We start from the raw sequence: 19,854 nt of genomic DNA, 5'->3' as shown, positions 1-19,854 counted from the left end.
ATGCTGGTGCTTCAGCTAACCACAATATATTTAGCACAGATATTACACAGAGTCTGTGGAAAGGAGCTGGTCGATCTCCAACTGTTAGGAAAAGAATCAGGAGAGCAAATGCCACTGTCCTACAGCAGAGAAGGAAAAATAGGATGCAACTACAGTCAAGGCCCCCTCCACCATTCTTCATGTCGAGGTCCTAGTGCCTTGGCAGTGTGTCCACAGTGGTCTGCAGGACAAGAGAAGAAAGGAGGCCATCACGGACTCCCTGAAGCACGGGCCTTTAGGCATGCAGATAACTTTACATCTAAACTGCACTTTCTTCCATATTCATTGATTGGCTGTGCTTCAAATCTCATGCTCTTTTACAAATTGCTCCATTTCTTACCTCTTCCTCCCACTTAAAGTGTAATGTGCATCCAATTTCTACAACAAAAGAGGCTTGTTCTCAATTAGTATTTCAGCAGTACCACTAAATAAGTGAGGTGAATTAAAAAACATCTTCACAATATTGAGGATTTACCTAAAGGGATTACCAGCACGTCCTGAAGGCTTAGTTTTTCTGTCACAAAAAACAGTCACTAAATTGGAAGCAAGCACGATACAAACTATTTCAGGGTCCCTGCAGAGAAGCAGAGTGGCTGAGAACCATGTTAGAGCCAGCCATCTTTCCTCATCAACTGAGCCATCACTAGCCTATCCAGGAATCACTCCAGTCTACAGATGAGGAAGCATTCTTCTTATCTCCTCCTTCCTTACGGAGCAGGCACACATATACAAGGCCTGGCAGTTGCTAAATAAGTGTCTGAGATACAAAATTCTGTATTTGCTCTTTATAAACAAAGATTTTAAATAGTTGTTATTACAGCTAAAAGATTCAGTCATTACTATCCAGGACTAGCTGGCAGATCTTTTTCACTCACTTTAGACTCCTTTTTTTTTATAAACTTCTATCCAGATTAATTTAACCCACAAAAGTCCCCATGAAAAACTCCAACTTATAAGTGTAGTAGAAACACTAGAGATGAAGGTGCCACGATGTTGATACGAATTTCATGATCGAGTTCAGTTGTCACACCCAGAGTCACCGATCAGTAGAGGCAAGGGGAAAAAAACATAAATTATGTTCCCTTTCATATATTGGATATCTCAAACCGCACAGAAAGAGGATTTTGAATGGCACAGAAATTTTTCATTTGGAGCTTATTGCATCTAAGTAGCTGAATGAAAGCAATGTCTCTTAGCAATGGCATTTAGCAGTATAAAGGGAATAATGACATCAGCTTCACACCTTGTATAAAATGTGTTTAAGAGCCTACATCAATGCAACTGCTTGCTTTCCAGTCAGTTATCAAACATGCACAAGATACTGTAAAATAAAGACCATGCTGCCCTCTTACTCCCAAAAACGCTTTCCAGATCAGAACCACAAACACTGTATGATGAGGTCGGGATGTTGGCACTGCTTACACCTGCAATTTTTTTTCCCAAGGATGAATTATGAAATTTGTTGGCACAGATTATGTGGCTATTATAAGATTGGGTTCAAAAACAATAAGCACATCCAAGTAAGAAAAATCCACTAATCATTCTTAACAGAAACAGCCTAACTAAAAAAAAAAAAAAAACCAAAAAAAAAAACACAAATGGTGGGGAGCAACAAAACACTACACATAACGACATCTCTTGGACTGTATTCCCAACATGCATGCTCCGTCCTTATATATTTCATTAAGTATTCACTGCTGGCTACTGTGGTAGGTAAACTCTGATCCAGATGTCTGTTATCATGCTCTCATTTGACATCCTCCCCGACAGTTCCAAGTCAGGATAAAATTAGAACTACTGCTCAACCACTCTAATGCAGCTAAAGCATAAGGAGGACCGATTTCTTCTCTGTAACAGTTGTATACTGGACACCTGTTAAAGTTAATAAAAGCTGCAGAGGAAGGCAAAGTTCAGCCATAAGCGATTGTTTTCCCCATAAATTATTCTTAAATGTACTATTTCCTTTGAAGAACAAGCAATTGCAGTTAAGAGTTATTGATTTCATAATTCCACTTAGAGAACTAAATTTAAAATAAACGAACCCCAAGAAAGTTCAGTATTCTATGAAGCGGATGTTTAAATAATCTGACTAGCTGATATCTCTCTGCACTATTCATAGTGAAAGGATTTGTTAAATTCAAAACGTGAGGTACCGTCTTCTGAAAGCAATTCTGAGTCAAACAAGAAGCTGAGATGGTTAGTTCTGGAGAGCGACACTAAAACTGCTGTAAAAAATAGAAAAAAAAGAAGAAGAAAACTTGCTACAGGTGCATCAGTCTGAAAGAAGAGCTGCTGATGTACCTTGATGTACGAAGGCTTGGCTTACCATGGAACTTCAAATCCCATAGACTGTTTCTTTCCAGACACTGTCATTTTGGTAACTTTTGGCACAAGTTCAGATTCCATTCTGGCTGACTGGGAATCCCTCGTTTTTCCTAGTAATAGACAAAAAGGAAGTTTGAACTCAAGGTTGTGACTAACAGGTGTTAAACAAGTCACATTACTTCTCTTCAACTCAAAGATACCAGTCTGTGATGATGAACTCTCACACGTCAGTGTCTTGCTTGCATATAGTACATATTTATTCAAAATAATCTACAGTTACATTTACTGTGAAAATCTCATCTGTATCTCCAAGCATTCACATGACACCTACACCATTCAAGAGCTGTACTCGCAGCAGTTCTGCAGGGTGCCAGAAGCCTTTCATGCAACATGAGAATGAAGAAACTCTCTACAGCTGCTCATTAGCTGATCAGGTTAATTCTTATGTAGAGCTTTACTTTTGCCTTAACACTGCAGGGCCTCAAGGTTATTGTAAGCTAAAAAAATATGTGTACTTCAAGTACTGCTAGCAGCCGCACAAGCTATGTGTGGGCTACCAGGCCTTCCCTGAAACCTGGAAACAGAGTTCTCATACTGAATTACACTGAAGAAACAAAGCAGTACCCAAAAGCTAGCTAATTTAAAGGTTATGTAGAAATAATTACCAGAGTTGAGTAACTTAATTACTTTGAAGGTATCAATTTTTACCATAACTTAAACGAAAAGGCAATTACAGTAAGGCTCATTCTTAATTTTGTGAAACTACAGTTAATGGCACTATAGTGCTATTACTTTCTTGTCAAGCTGTAAAAAAAAAAAAAGAAAAAAGAAACAAAAAATTATTTACTCTAGGGAGGTGGACTTGAGTTTAAATAAAAGTAAACCGACACTTTTCATTCTACAACTCCCTCTTTAATGTGGTAGGATCCCTTCTCTCTTCATGGAAAAAAACTTCCAGCTTTATAGCATTAGTGACAGCGGCCGTACCTTATGTTCTGAAGGACATTCTACATACAGCAAAGCAAAACAATAACCTGAATTCAGAACTAAGCTGCAAGTTTTAAACAATCTTCACGTACAGATGTATCTGAAAGCTAGAAAAATGCCACTACTGTGCCAGTAATAGACTGACCACATGAACTGGTCAAGTGAGTACTTACTCTGAATAACAAGTTAATCTCTTAAATATTTTAGATTACAGCTGTAAGATGAATTGCTGGGAGTCACTTGGACCTACTCATATAGATTATCTCTTTATTGTGTTCTTAAGTTTGACAGCTACACCTTTAAAACCAAAGATTCATATCGCTTTGCAGGTTATATATGAAGTTGTAGTCGAGGCTGCTGAAGGTTTCAGGTAAGGAAACAGAATACCACAGACATGTCTGTAATAGACAGCATAACAAAAAAGCTGTTGTGTGACTTTTTCTGAACAATCACATTACAGATTGAGACGCTCTTATATAAAGGCAACAGCACAAATCACGGTTTACAATAGTCACGAATTATGTAACTGACAAACAAGTAGTACAGATTCAGAATATAAAATTCTCAGATCACTGGACAAGGACTACTAGTTAAGCACAAATATTTCGTTTCATCTTCAAGCTCCTACACAGATCATCTACAGCATCTTTTTAATAAGTAGTTAATCACTTAAGTTACAGGAAAAATTACATTACTTTTGTTGCCAACTTGGTATTTTTTTTTCCACATCAATTCTCACAATTTTCAAGCAGCCATCACTTTCCATTGCCAGTTAAACACAAATGCTTTGCATGTCATTTGAAAGCTGAAATACAGTTAATTTTCAGAAAATACTACATTTTAAAACTGGCTGCTAGGAACTAATAATTAGAAAAAACACAATGAAATTGAAATGAGATTAGTTGAAAGAAACCAAGATAACAATTCATACCATGTAACTCGAAAATAACTTGCAATCTATTAGCAATATTTGCTACACATGATCCAAAATCAGAAGTCAAAGATTTTACAAAATACATCGTCTCTAATCAATCTAGAAATTAAGTTTCACTCTGTACAAACACTATTGGGATGTTTGACGCCAATCCAAAGTTAAATGTACATGGAGACAAATACATGCAACAACTCATTTGACACAGAAAACAGAGAAATTTGGAACTGCAGATTAGGAAACACCAGAAGTTGAAAGAAGATACAAAAATAAAATTACAAAGAGCAAGGGAAAGTAAAGCAATTGTCCATCGACAACACTGACAGTTTGGGTGGTTTTTTTCTTTCTTTATTTTCATAAAGCACTAATACTTCAGCATAGCTGGACCAAGGAAGCAGCCCAGGTTCATATAAAGACAAACCAAATCACAGAAGGTAATCCTGGAATAGTGGCATTCAAACAGATGCAAAGATAACGCAAGAATGATTAATAACACTACTGACAGAAGGGTCAAATGTAATTTTCTGATTTCAACGTTTTTATAACCAAGTACAGTAAAATCAAGTAGTGCATTTGAGATAAGGACCAAGTCTGTCTTACGTGCAATGCAGGCACCATTAAAGATTAATAATTACGGGCTTCATTACAAAGGACACAAGGCCGGGAAAGGAGTATACTTTACTATCTAATCTATAAGGCACCGGAGAGAACTGCGTGATAAATTCTTATCTGCTTTAGCAGGCAAAGCAAAAGCTATTCTGCACTTCACAGATCGTATGCAAATCCTTAAACTGTACCTTGGAACTAAAAGGAAGTCAATGCACAATGCTGATACAATTCTTAAAACACTTCCTAATCAAGAAGCAGAATATCCTATGGCAACTGAAGTGCACTACAAGCCTGGAAAAAGTGTAGGAGCAGTAACCCCAATCTGATTAGGACATGAGGAAAATTTACCTCTGAAGGGAAAGGATATAAAGGATATATAAGTTTTTGCCAAGAAAGACTTCATAAAGTTCTTCATGCCTATCACAATTTGGACATTGTTAAACACATACATAATTCAATGACAATAGGTTTCCTAAACCAAGAGTACACAAAACAAAAACAGACACATCTTTCACAAACTGCTAAAGAAGCCCAAATACATCCTTGCTACATTTCACTTACTTTAGCATTGCAAAAAGCAAAACTCCGAGTGGATCACATGCCAGTAAAAGCATCTGCCAATGGTGTAAAACTACAAAGCAAGAGATTTTGTTGGACAGGACACTCCACAAAAATTTTGCAAATTCACTAACTTAACTCCAGGAAAATTAAAAAAATTTTTCCTTCCATTAAAAACAGAAAGTAAACATTCATAAATTATAGAAATGTAAAGGCTTGTCAGTATGATAGTTGTCACAATTCATAATGTTTAAAACCCAAAACTTCTAGCCTATTTTAAACAAAGTAGTTTTCAGAGAGCTATTTGGTATTTAGACTGCACTGACACCAGAGTACCTAGACGAAAGCATACTGTAGCTACGAGTCAAACGCTATTACAGCACAAAACTGATGCACCTTGTCTCAGTATTAAATCAGGATGAGCCTAATACCAAAGGAAACAGACCTGCACTGACATCACTCCAGTAAAACTATGGCAGTGTGTGGCAGCTTGATAATCAAAGCTCTCTTCCCTTTATTATTCTTCTCTTTGCTTTTACCTTTCCTGTGACTGCCAACTGGTCTTCTGACTTAAAAGCCTTTGGTTTAGTCAAGAAGTATTACTAATGGTACTTGTTGTAACTTCAAAATTATTAAAAGTACAACCCCAAAATCTGATGGTATTTGCTGACTGATAAACAGAACACAGACACATACATACACAAGAAGCAAGTAAAACATAGGGACAGCCTTTAAAAATGAAAAATCTCTCTGGGTGTTCAAACTGGAATAGCAAGTGTATGGATACAGTAAACCATCTTCCTTTAAGCAACTCCCTAGATTTTGGATTTCCTTCGTAAAAATGGTTGTAAGGAGTACCTGTAAAAGATTTAAACAAACAAATCAAAAGATTATTTCAGCTTCTTTATCATACATAACAGGCTTGAGAAGTTCTTTTTTCAGTTTTTGTTTTGTACTTACATTGAAAGTAACAGGAAAATAAACACTGGTCTTTTCTCTAATTCTGCTGGAGGTATGTAAGTTATGTTTCAGTACTTGGAAGAGCTGATTGTCAGTCTACTCTGTTCCCAGGTAGTTTAGAGGCGCATAAAAACAACAGGAGTCTGTTAATTCTACGACTCTATGAAATAACCACCATCTCAAGAAAGACATGTTGATACCAAGGCGAAGCAGTGATATTGGCATGTTTGGAGCAATGCGTACCAGCACTGGGTATTTAAACCCACACTGACTTCATTCAGATGGCCATACCTTTTCAACAACAGAAACAAAATGCCACCTTTTTTGATTCTTGTACACAGAGGCTTCTCCTCCCAATTTGTCTTCCCCTCATCCAATTTTATAATGACACTGAAACTTTAAGCTCAACTACACCATTGGACAGAGAAGTCTGCTTCTGATAAGATGAACCAGAATTTTTAATATGCCTGAAATCAGCTTGAAAAACAAGAAACAAAGAATGCCAGCATGTTAGGGATGTCTTGAATCCCTGCTTTTTCAGATGGCAATCCCATTTAAATAAATCCACGTCTACACACAAAACAACTACTAGCAGTCTATCTCCACTGGCAAAGGAATGCACCTCCAACAGAACTATGTGCTATTAACTGTGGTCAGATCGCAGTTTCTTTTTCTTTAAAGCTTTAAGTGACTTACATGTTTCTGAAATTTTTACTTGATTTATATTGATTCTTCTGTTTTCAGAAGTGGTATGAGAATCTGAAGAAGGCTGCATACTATTTCAATTTTGAATGGGGCTGGGGAGCCTAGATGCTATTGATACTTAATAGACAGAATTAATTTACTTAAGCAGGTCCTCCTAGCGCTGTCTAGAACAGCACTGCCACAGAAAAACTTAGATGTAACACCACGCCTTCTGATCTAGAAGATACGGTTTGCATCCCTTACTCTGCTGCAGACTTTCTATATAACCACAAGCAAGCCACTTAAACCTTTGTCTACCAATTACACAGCAACAGCCACCAACTGCATAAAAGAAAAAAGACAGTGCACTGGTTTTGCACACCATGTCATGAGCCTGTTCCAAGTATGTTTTGTAACTCACTGATTAAAAAGAAATATATATACATATATATATACACACACACTACTGGCAGTGCAACTATTGAGTGTATTAGTAACATCAGAAGCAGACAAGACACAGTTCTGTCTGAAAAGCAGATTTAATAACTGAGGCCTCTGTCAATACTTCCCTTCCTATAGGCCGTACTATGATTTATAACTAATTTTAAGGCCTTACAGTTGTGAAAATATGCCTAATATGGACTACACAAGACAACTAGATGCAGAGATGCCAGCCTGATTAAGTTCACACTCAGAGGCATGTATCACTTGTTTGCCCACATGTATGTGGGCTTATATTAACATCTAATACATCCATTTATCATTGTAATCAGCTAGTTCAAAATTTTGACTGTAACGTATCCCAGCTGACAAATTTCAAGCTGTTTATAACCTTCTCTTTCTACCATAAACCTCATGAGCTTCTAGCCTTTAATTAACACCTTTAATTTGCCTTAAAACCAGCAGAACTGTATTTCTCTCCCTTCAAATTTCACGGCACGTAGTAATAACAATAACATAAGGAAATATAAAAATTTCTCAAATTAAAGAGATAAACTACTCAAAACAATTTTTTTTTAAATAATTCAACTGAATTATTTGACACAAGTTCTACAAAAAGGTATAGGACATGGTGGCAACTTGCATAACACAACTACTGAACGTAGAACATCCCAGATTTTCTAAATTTACACAGTTTGCTAACCTTTAAAACATTCTGCCTGCATATAATACGCCGTGCACTCATCCCTATAGCCCATCATTTAAATTTCTTTGCATGTAACAGATCAGTTACAAAGTCTGCTGCATGTGTGAGAAGTTCAACATACAGAAATCCTTTCTTATGCAAATACATAAAGCAATATAGGATAATTGGGAAACTAAAAATCAAATTATTTAGAGAAGTCTCTCCCGCTCCTCTATGATCCTAGAAACATCATCAGCCCTCCAAGGAGCATCTCTGATAGCAAAGAAACACCACCTAGCTCTAACATAAAAGTGAAAAAAATTCAAAATATGTTACTTTAGCATTTAAATTCTACAAGTTCGAAACACTCATTTTTAGGAAAACGCATGAAATTAACCTACTGTGAACTGCAATATACAAATGGATGCTACCAAACATCCACAGCACTTACGAAAATAATGCAACTGTCCAAAACAACAGAAAAGGCAACTTGCTAAGTCACCTCCCGGTGCTGAGACACAGCCATTCTAAAGATACTACTGAAAACAATTCTCCAAACAAGAACAATAAACTTTTTCTTTTTAAAAGAAAGGTTTTTTCCTAATAGAAACCACAGTCAGAGGTTTTCCAGGTAACTTCATCTTGTTGTTATAACTATTACCTTCTCTGCAAAGTTTCAGATGGTGAATATGACTTTTTTTCTCATGAAACTGGGAGTAGGCATTTTCACCGAAAAATGGTGAAAACAAAAATGTCTACTTGCACCTGACTATAAGAATTTTTTGTTTTGTTTTTAAGGCTTGATACAGCAGAGTACTGAGTGATATTCCTGAGTATCTCTAACATGGACCAGTCCTCTGTGGCCCACACAAACAGCACAACTTGGTACCCCAAGAAACAGTCTGCTTCGCTATACGCAGCGGCAACCACTGGATGTGCAGCAGGCACAGTCAGCAGGGCTGGCTGCCTCGCCTGCTACAGGCGGCTCACACTTCTCATTACTCAGGCTTTCCATCCAATGCTTGCAACTTTCAGCAAGTTGAACTCTTTAGTCCAAAAGTTCATTTGTTGCAAGTGAGGTATCTGCCCGGGGCTGACCTTTTTTTCCTCCTCCCCCTCTTTTTTTTTTTTCCTTCCAAACAGGCAGAACAGGCAAACTAGAAAAGATCCGAGAGAATGGTTTATTTTCAAAAATGGCACCTGAAGAAAATATTTGCATAAATTAAATCTTTCAAGTGATCTTTTCACCTTCTGAACACCCACTCAATGTGGCCTTAGAAAACAGTTTGCATATGCTCTTATGGCTTAAATTTTAACAATGAAACCCCCAAAATACTTCATCATCATTCAATATGTAGCTGCTGTGAGTAGTTTTGACTAGGCTGGACTCACTTGTGTCACCTGAGAGCAAATCCTTCCTCTCCTGTGGTCTCAGTAGTTTCCTACCACATCAGTAAACTGGAGATGTGAATCTGCCTTGGTTAATCATAAAAAGTAAACAAAAATGAGGGGCAAGAGAAAACAAACAACAGTATAGCAAGTGCTGGAAAGCAGCAAGACAAGCAGATTATGAAGGACAGACAAGGACTACAAGAATGAAAATCAACACAGCAAAGATGAAATGAGAGCTACAGTGACCACAAAAAATTTGACAGTATTAGTTAACAATCTAACTCAGGGAAAAACTGTGTGTAAGGAAAGGGAGAAAGCAAGAGGCCACATAGTGACAAGTTACAGGCAGAGCTAAATATCAACAAAGGAAGCAAAAAATGAATGCAAACTATGGGTGGAAGAAAGTGAATGCGGAAAATAATCATGGCCAATGACTGGAAAATAGGTAGGAAACCGGGAATGGCTAGATAAGGGGTTTGGAATGATACACTGGAAATAATGGAACTGCAATTAAAAACTTGGAATGCCATGAGGAAGTGTGGTGTTTAGGGCACAAACAGGAATTTTAAAAATTTGACCATGACTAAATAAAATGGAGGATGCAAAGGACACAGACACTGACATTAGATCAGGTTGAAGTTGATGGGGTGGAATGTGTTATAACAAGGCAGTAACATGTTTTCTTTCCTGCCTGAACTTAGCCAAAATATCTGGAGTCTCACCATTTCTCTTGCCATCAACACTTGCTCCTCAACTGAAGAGAAACGATACAGAATACAGCAGTCAGCTACTGCTGCATTCTCTTGATCTTCCTACCTGAAACAAACACCTTCCCACAGAACTTTTCTGGCCATCGGGACTTATTCAAATTACAGGTATTCAAATACTCAAACACCACAAAACTAATGTTACCTATTAAAGCTACTTTTTCTCTGTGATCCTTTATTGCACTGAATGGTGTTCAATTAATTTAGAATATCTGATGTCCCACAGAAACCTAATGTCTCAGAGAATGGTATCGTATTTTTATATAGAAAACTTCTTACTGACCTCTATTACAACTGTGAGTATTCAGTGTTTTGGCAAATTAAACTTCTACGTCTCAATTTCTGGATGCTTAAGATGATATTCCAATAAGCATTCTTTCTCTAAGACGTTATGTTTAAGCAACATAGTTCAACAAAGGAATCCATAGTGCAGCTCTACAAGTAGACCACTGCTATGGTCTTTCCACAAGCACGGGTCTGATTTACATTCACAGTTAATACATCAGGGGAAATCAAGGCACTGTCACTGGAGTAAAACTCCAAGCTTTCCAGTTGCGCTAAGCCAACCCCTCCCACGTCAAAGAACGGAGATCTGCTGCACAGCAAGGCAGACAGGGTGGGGGGGTGTCTGTTTTCTTCGAGAGATTACACAGACATCAGCTGTCTCCTTCTGATGTATCTGATACGCAAATATTTAAAGGTCCAATAGGAATTCACAACAATCAAAACAGCGACTTTCTCATCCGTCAAGTTTTCGAAAAATGTCCCTGCGGTATTTCTCATGCCCGCTGCTTATAGTTAAATGGACTGCAATCCAGTCCTTCACATAATCATAACTCAGTACAACTCATCCTGTAACTACTGAAACCTTATTTGTGGGAGGCGTATTTCTTTGCACTCTAGCAATGCCAACAAAGCCCCTTCTCAATCCGTAACTGAAGCTACGATCGGCTGTAAAAATAATTTATCAGACGTTTGCAGTTGTTCTGTAACAGCACCTTTACTCTCCCACACATACACAACCAACAGTCGTTGGTGGTGTTTTGTAATTCAACGAATTTTTCTTAAATGACTGTGAATTGTCTTTCACTGAGATTTAGAAAAAGCTCGGTCTGATATTTCTGAAGTGCAACTTTCTACCATAAATGGTCATGTAAAGAGCAAAGTCAGCACTACGGGCAGGATAACCCTAAAAAGATATCCCCTCTAGCCAGTCACTTAATTGAATAGAATACACAGAGTCCATGCAAATTACCAGAATTTCTGTTAAAACCCTGGCCCAAAATGAGTATGTAAAACTGAAAGTACAATATGTACATTCTATTAAAATTATATTGAATTTCCAAAAATAACAGACAGCAATTTCAGGTTTAATTCTTAACTAATATTATAATGCCAGAGGATGGTGCTATTTGCCTGCACATCATCCAGGTAATTCAGAAACAACATCGTGCATGCTTTTTACATGTTGATGTTATCCACACAAGTACATTATCGTTGATTGTATCACAGGAGTACAAGGCATTTTACAAAAGAAAGCTTTCCTGACCCACAACTTCTATTTATGCACCAAAATTACTGCAGTATGAAACAGAAGTTTAAATATAGGAATAATGAACAACAAAAGCATACTGGTAAACTGATAGTATATAAAACCATCTTACTGCTGTTCAGCTCCTCCACAACCATTCTGAAAACCTTCTCCAGAAACTTAATGAGGTAGTTTTCTGAAGGTGCAGAATAAAAAAATGTATTTACTAGTCCTGCACAATTAATTACGTTGAAGCTGCAAGTATTTTCAGCTCTTGGAAGTTCCAGAAAAAGTGTATTTTGCAAACTTTAGTGTAGTGACAACTTCAAGGTAAGATTAGCTAAAACCTTATTTAACCTCATTTAATTTGGATTCTCTGAACTCTCAACTCTCTGACTCTGCTGGTGACATTACAAAGACACTAGACCCTGACTGGACCAGAGACCTGGCATACTTGTGGGATAATTAATCAATTTTTTTCTTAAAAATCAGTCAAATTCACAAGTTTTTACTTGTCCACCCATTCACATTTCTCTGCAAAGTTAGCGCTGTATGAGAAAAATACATTTACTTGATGCCCTTCCATGATTTCAGGGATGGCAGTGCACACTGCAATGTCACAGCATAGGGCACATTTCAGAGTGGAAGAATTGTGGCTTCAGAGGACCAAAAGAATAACCTAATCATATATCAAGAATTTATCAGCTACTGAAAAAAGCAGTTTGAGGACTTATGTAAGACATGATTGCAAAGAATCAAAAATGTTCAATGGATCGAGTACTGTTTAAAAGAAAAAAACAAAATCAAGGTCCATCAGTACAGCAATTATTGAAAACACTATGTATACACACACACAGGCCCTTACTGTAAATTGAAACACAAATGCATTTAATAACAAAAAATCAGAATTGTTCATGAGTACAAGGGAGACAGACTCACTGACTGACATTGACTTTTGCATTTCTACTTGCAAGTTTATGGTAATGAAATAGTAAATCCTCAGAGATGTCCCCTTTTAGTTGGTGTTTTTTTCCTTAAGAAAACCCAAAAAGATAGACATACTCTACATACATATATTACACAAAGTCAGACAAAGACTCCAATATTGAAAGCTTTGCTGATAATGAAGATTAAAAGAAATGACAGGATGCGTTAGTATTTCATTAAAGGTAAATACAGTAGGAATGGTAGTATGGGATTGCCAACAGAAATAGGGTTGAAAAGATGGAAGCACAGTATGTGGAGAAGTTCGTATTTCAAGGATTTTTACTTTGCCACCCCCTACTCAGTAGAGATGAAGAGATCTTGGCCATGCCAGTAGTTAGGGCACTTCTCTGCTGATCAGCTTTGGGCATGAGCCTCAGCGGAAACACAACCATCTTTGTGTGGGATGTTCATATTTGTTCATATACGTAACTCAAAGCAGACCTATCTCGTATTTTTGACACAAATACTTAAATGCTAGTTAAATTCTACAGTCCATAACCATAGTGGAGACTTGAACTCAACAATAACTGCTTCCATTAAGACACAAAATTGCCACTGAAGAAAAAGATACTAAGGTACAAAGACGAATAAAGTTCCAGACCTTTTTCTACATGCACCATAAATATTCTTATAAAAAACAACGTACCAAAGAGTACAGCAACTGCCTACATTGAAAACTCAAATTAGATACAGGAACACAAACAAAAGTCATTGCCAACAAAAAAAACCTGTGATATGGTGAAAACTACTATACTATCACAAATCCCAGAATAAAAATGATTAAAAGATATTATTTTGACCAAAGAAATTAGACACAGTCATTTTCTGAATTGTCACAAAACAATGGTTAGTGCTTGTGTTTCTTGACCATCTGTGATTTAAATATACTGAGGAAACTGACAAGGAAAAAGTAGAAAAACATTCACCAGAATGGAAATGATGATGCTGGAAGGCAGGCTCCAGTGAAGATGAAACCAGTACAGCACAAGGCTGACATTCTACTAGCTCGCCTGCTTTGCAGAAATGACCAAGGTCTGTGCAAGGCCTCCAGCTCAGTGAATAAACACTGCCTTTTCTTCTGGACGGAAAAAAGCTTCCGAAGAAACAATGGGCTGTGAAATAGGAACTAGCATGTTACACATAATAGGTGCTCTCACTTTTTAAGGCAGTCTAGCAGAACAGTGCCCATGTGCCCTGAAGACAACAGGAATTATTTTCAGAGCAAGTATTCGTAGCTGCGCACATGGATGTCTTTACTTAAGATACGTAGCTAACTCCTGTAAATAATTTTTTTAAAGAAAAAACTATCTTAGTTTTTTATTGTCTGCTCACATGAACTAATAATACAGCTGACGGAACAATGCAAAAGGTACCTCTGATAGCTGACGAGCCCAAGCCATGGAAGAATTTCCAGACCTAGCAGCTGATAAGCCCCTGATTGCAAAAGAGCTGTATTAAAAGATGGAGGATAGAGTAGAAGATACAGTATTTTACAGGGTTTTACAAAACTGCACAGCCCAAAGGTATTGTAACTTGAAAATCCTACCTCTTTTGCTATTCTAACCAGTCTCTTAATACCCAAAACTTAAGAAGCTACTGGAAATGTAAACCCTTGTAAAAACTTTAATGATACATTTACTGAATTTATTTTATAAAGCTGTAATTCTTAAATAGTTTAAAACATACATTTACAAGCCTCCTGAACAATTACTTTGAAGAGAATAATGTTAAACATGTTCAGATTTTTATCGTTTTCAATGTATCAGAAAGAATAAATGTTAAGAAAAGACAAGTTGGAAACACAAAGCATTAAAAATGCATTGTTCTCCTTTGCACGTGTAAATTAGGTAAAGTTAAACATTTCACACAATCTGTTCAAAGGAAATCTGCTGAGTGAACATACACCTTTTATAGTATTCGTTTTACTAGGACTACATGCAAAATAATGAAGCAGAACATGCAAACTTATCAAACCCAAGCAAAATAATTAACAAAGTGCTATTTTTCCTTTGGGTTTTTTTTTTCCTCCAAATTAGAGACTAATATTGATCAAGTACCTGCTCTTCCCTCCTTAACTGTCCCAAGATTTCAGATTAAGGGGTGGTGTCTTATGCCATTGGATCAATTTTCCATTACTTCTGAACTACAAAATATTAAGTAGGTTTTTAAAAGAATTTAACTGCAGGATCACAATTCTGCTACAGAAATTTCAGAAACACTAAAGTTTTAACACTTTATCTTATATCCAATTCAGCTTAAGACAATTAAAAAGAAATGAGATTTTGTTTTCATTGTGCTCCTACATCACAAAACCAAAGGTTGTAGGTGCATGATCAAAACAGACATTTCTACAATATGCTCGCAACCTACCAATTCAATATCAAAGATTACATTTTACGATGTGCTATTATTCAGCAGCGTGCTCTATTTTTGTGCATAGATACCACTTAAAATCAGAACATCTTCCCACCACCACCCAGAGTCTTACTCCTCTCCTTAATGCTATTTTCCATTCATGGCAGAACATCTGAAGAAAAACAAAGGGAAATGAGGCTTAAAGTCTGGTCATGTTCTTATCAATAACGTTTTGGTACTATATCCATAACAAGGGTATATGAAGATATGGTATTCCATACATGACTGCTCTCCACCGGAAGAGACCTTGACTGGTCATAATTATTCTAGAAAGCTAGCATTTTATTCTACCTTACTGCTGGGATTCAGAGCTCAGCTTTCCCAATACAGCTAGCTACATCACCACTAGTAGCTCTTGCTGGTACGCTTTCAAAGTATTCCTGTGCTGTAAAGGACTTTTTTCTGTACGTACCTCCTAAATTTGAGCAACTCCCGCCATCTGGAAAAAAGGAGTACAATCTCAGTTTTGTCCTCAATGCTACACAGACGAAAGTTCTATAGATCAGACATAAACCTACTCGACAGCAGCTATCTTTAACAAAAGACAAATAATAACTAAATACAACCATAGGAGAGGATGACCACATTCTCAAAACATGTCTTGAGATGCAAGCTGTGTAGATCAAGCAGTTTGAAACTACCAGGGCATACTTTACTGCTGTCTAATTTTCATCTACTTTGTTTCTGTCAAATTTTGTTTGTCTTCTCTATAATATCAACAGGCTTCAACATCTACTTTTGCTGCTTCAATTTAATTGAAGGCACCCTGCTCATTTCCTAAATAAACAGAATTAGTCTGCCACAGGGCTATCTTACCCTGTTCATCTACAGACTACATTTGAGGAAGGGCAAAAACGCAGAGGAAGCTATGGCTCTTAAAAATACAAAGAATATGGAGAAAGAAAAGCTTTAGCATTCTTTGTTATTTAAATATGTTCGTGGCAACACATTTACAGACAAAGAATCTTTGAAACCTAGGTGTGAAACTGCTAAAGATCTCTCAATCTAACTTGCAAAACAAACTCAAGCTGTATCAGTGCAGTAGGCTGATCAAGCATACTGAACTTATCTGCAGTCCAGAATTTCCACAGTATTAAAAACAACACATTAGCAGAAAAAAAAGGCAAGCAAGTTCACACATCTATTAGTACAATTTTAGAGACTATCTTAAGCCAGCCGAAAAACTACAAAGGCAATTCTCCTGGACCACCACTGTACACCACACTGCTTGTTCAAACAATTAGCTACAAAAGATGATACATCAGAAAGACACCATTCCATAAGAAATACATTATGGATGTTACCAGTAACAACGGACATTATAAGGGACTTAGTGAATCTAAGATTAATCGGACGATTAAGCTGACACTAGGGTTTTCAGTAGCTAACTGATATAAAATCCTAGTATTAAGCTCTAATTATATTTATCAGGGAAACTGTTGCAAGGAGAAGTGCAGATACTGGCCAAGCTGAAGTAAGCAAGGTACAAGTAAGCTACTCACCACACACAGCAACGTACATTTGAGAAGCACAAAATACATTAAAAAATAAAAAACCTGTTCTGCATTAAAATTTAGGAAAAGTGTATAAAAATTGCCCCATCCTTCAGCATACGAAATGTATTCATTTACATAGCTAATTTTTCCTTTTAAAGTGCAGCATGTTCTACATTATCTGCGTTACTTATCTACACTTGCATTATTTATGTATATTAGTACTCAGCAAATTTCTTTAACTATTCCGTATTTGCCTATCAACTACTCTGACGCCATCCAAACATATCAGAATTCCACAGTTATAAAAGATGAACTTGCATAACTAAGCCTAGAAACAATAGCAACTGAACATCACCATAATCTGAATAAGGGAGACCCACATTTGGATAAAAACAACCTACGTATAGATGTCATGTGAAACACAGCATTGGAAGCTCTATTCTTCATTGCCGAAATCATTCAGAGACACAAATCGATTTATAAAAAGCTGCATATCTGCCTTCAAAAGAAAAACTGAACATAGTAAAATATAACCTACAGTTTTAAATAAGCTTTGCAAGATTTATCAGATGCAGACGAATGCCCAGAAAAGCTCATCTGCCAGTCTGAAGCAGTGCATTTCACTCTGTTGTGACTTTTGAGAGGAGCTTGCATGGACACAAGCGCATTGCTCAGTGCTTTCTTCTTCCTTCATGCAGTGAAGAGTAGTTAAGACACTTCACACTTACGGTGGCACCTGCAAGGGCACAGATAGCATCCCCAACCTTACGAAGGTTTGTTCGCATAATACACGTTATCCAAAAAACAGTGTTAGAAGCATACAGTTCAAACCACACTTTTGCCTTGAAAAACGTGTACTCAAAATCTTAAGTGGCAGTTTTAGTCCTTTTTTCAACTTAAGCACAGCACTTGGTGGATGCACAGTTTCACCATCTTGCCTAGTTGACAAGCAAAGTTAGTCATTTTCCTGTTTATGTGGGTCAGCAATAGGGAAGAGGAAAACATTAAAAATAGGAAAATCTGATTCTAAAACCACAAAAAATGGTAACAAGGACTCAAACAAGGAGTAACTCAAAACAACTTCAACTCATATTTTGGAATTAATTAGATACAAAATTTCCATTTAGGCTGAGCTTTTATATGCAGTAAAAATACGGACAAGAACTGAAGCAACAACCAGACAAAGCTCTTCCATGTCTCTGCCAATTGGGCATCACTGCTTCTGCAGACACAGGTATTTTCCATATTGAAGTTACCTAATTTTCTAAGCTTTTGGAATTTTAAGAATTCATTTCTACCAGGAATTCTGACAGTAAACTCATGAGTTTTAAGTTTAATGGCCATTTCAAACGTCACAAGCACAACAGAAGGGAGGACTTTAAACTCTTGTAACTGTCCACTGAAATGAAAGACTACAAATATTCTATCTTACAAAAGAATACAGAAGCTGAAAAAATGGAAAATGGATAATACTCTGTCACCCAAGAACAAATCAGTTTGGGTGCAAACAGAGGTGCACAGGTAGTGGGTGGGTGCCATTTCTGTTGGCATAATACACTACAGTATGTAACTAATACATTTTATAACAACATTGAATCACACGGAATAAAAAAAAAAGTATGATACTACAGAAACATCCAGAAGACAGTACAGAGATAAACTAGGTATTGGTAACACAAATTTTACAGGGAGGGAACAACAGTACTTCTAGTGAAAGACACCTAGCATAAACAGACATTGCAAAGGAATTTTGTGTTTTAAGCTTGCATTTTTACACCTTCCTGGATTTTCCCTTTTAACTTCATTTATGAATTTTTACATGTGTTTCCTATTAGCATTCAAGCTCCTTTTCGTCAGTAACTGATGTATTTTAAACTGTTTCATTTGCTCCCACAATTTGGTATTTGATATGCCTATACTTCTAAAGTTTAGATGTCTTACTAGCTTCTAGAGCTGAAATGCATTGGCTTACAAGTGCAAAATACCACTATCCCAGCCTTATCAACGGCCTTGCTTTGAGTACTCAAGTGCAAACTTCAGCATTTAAATTGATATACAACAGCACTACAGCAGCAATCATTCATCCTTAAAATTTAACAGATTTTTTTTTAAAAAAAAGTAACTCCAACCATACCTTCCTGGCACTCCAGCAATCATATCTGAGAACTTAGTAAATTCTTCACTTTGCCTTCTAACCACACAGAGAAAAACAACTGATGGTTGATCTTTACCATGACCTGAAGGGACTGAGATAGAAGGCCACTGTAAGAACGAGTGGAGCTACTGTTTCCCCAGGTTCTCTGGTGGTTCTGCAATCCCAAAGTTCTAAAAGCAACACAATCATTTTTAGTTTTATCTAAGCGCTCTCAGTTTCCAAGCAAAACACCCAACTTTCATACATGATACAGTCAACTACGAAAATTATTGAGTTTGTATTGGTTTACACTTTGTCTGAAAAAAAGTAAACCAAACTAGTGTTAAAGGAGCATAAAAGAAAACTCAGAAAAAGCCTGGAGTGTCACTTTTTCCAGTGTAGGTGTACAGTATGTATGAGGAGAATCTCAAAAAGGTATCTCAAAGGATTTTCAAAAGCTTTTCATTGCTGGTGACACATTTTTCCCTGAAATAAGCCACTTCCTTTCTAAAACCCACACAGTACCTCAGTGTCAAGATTCAGTAACTTCTCGAAGTCTGTGTATATATTTTTCTTACAAAAAAAACACGGAAGTCTGAAATTCTCATTACTTTCCATGATTTAAGATATAACCGTATCATCAGTCATGTCAGATTTCAAACATTTCCACTCAGTAAAGAGCACATTCTCTTTGTCACAGACTGAACACATGCCGTATCCGAGTACCACTAAGCACAATGGGCTCTCGTCACTACAGCAGGCACACGCAGAACTGTCCTGTTAGTGACAAGTTAGCATGGACAATTGAAGCTGGGGACACAACCTTCTTCTGACCTAATGGGGTTACAAAATAACGGATTTTCAAATAGGCAAAATCAAAGCATTAGAGCCTAGTATGATAAATGGAAGTAAA

At 36.9% G+C, this 19,854-nt stretch overlaps 1 protein-coding gene across 2 annotated transcripts in view; it reads right to left on the bottom strand.

Annotated features, from left to right (window-relative positions):
- The window catches only part of HBS1L (HBS1 like translational GTPase), a 67,415-nt gene that overhangs the window by 28,369 nt on the left and 19,192 nt on the right, over positions 1–19,854 (bottom strand). Inside the window, exons 2-3 of one of the 2 annotated variants that reach the window (XM_075414000.1) lie at positions 15,724–15,750; positions 2,366–2,474 (exon numbers count right to left, since the gene is read on the bottom strand). In XM_075414000.1, coding sequence (XP_075270115.1) covers positions 2,366–2,445 — 80 coding nt within the window. In that variant the 5' untranslated portion in view covers positions 2,446–2,474; positions 15,724–15,750. The remainder of the gene's footprint in view (positions 1–2,365; positions 2,475–15,723; positions 15,751–19,854) is intronic. The other variant, XM_075413999.1, reaches the window with a different exon arrangement.

The sequence above is a fragment of the Opisthocomus hoazin genome, chromosome 2 (genome assembly GCF_030867145.1).
Source record: "Opisthocomus hoazin isolate bOpiHoa1 chromosome 2, bOpiHoa1.hap1, whole genome shotgun sequence".
NCBI lineage: Eukaryota > Metazoa > Chordata > Aves > Opisthocomiformes > Opisthocomidae > Opisthocomus > Opisthocomus hoazin.
The sequence above is the reverse complement of the archived record's forward strand: the minus strand, read 5'-3'. Positions and strand labels throughout refer to the sequence as shown.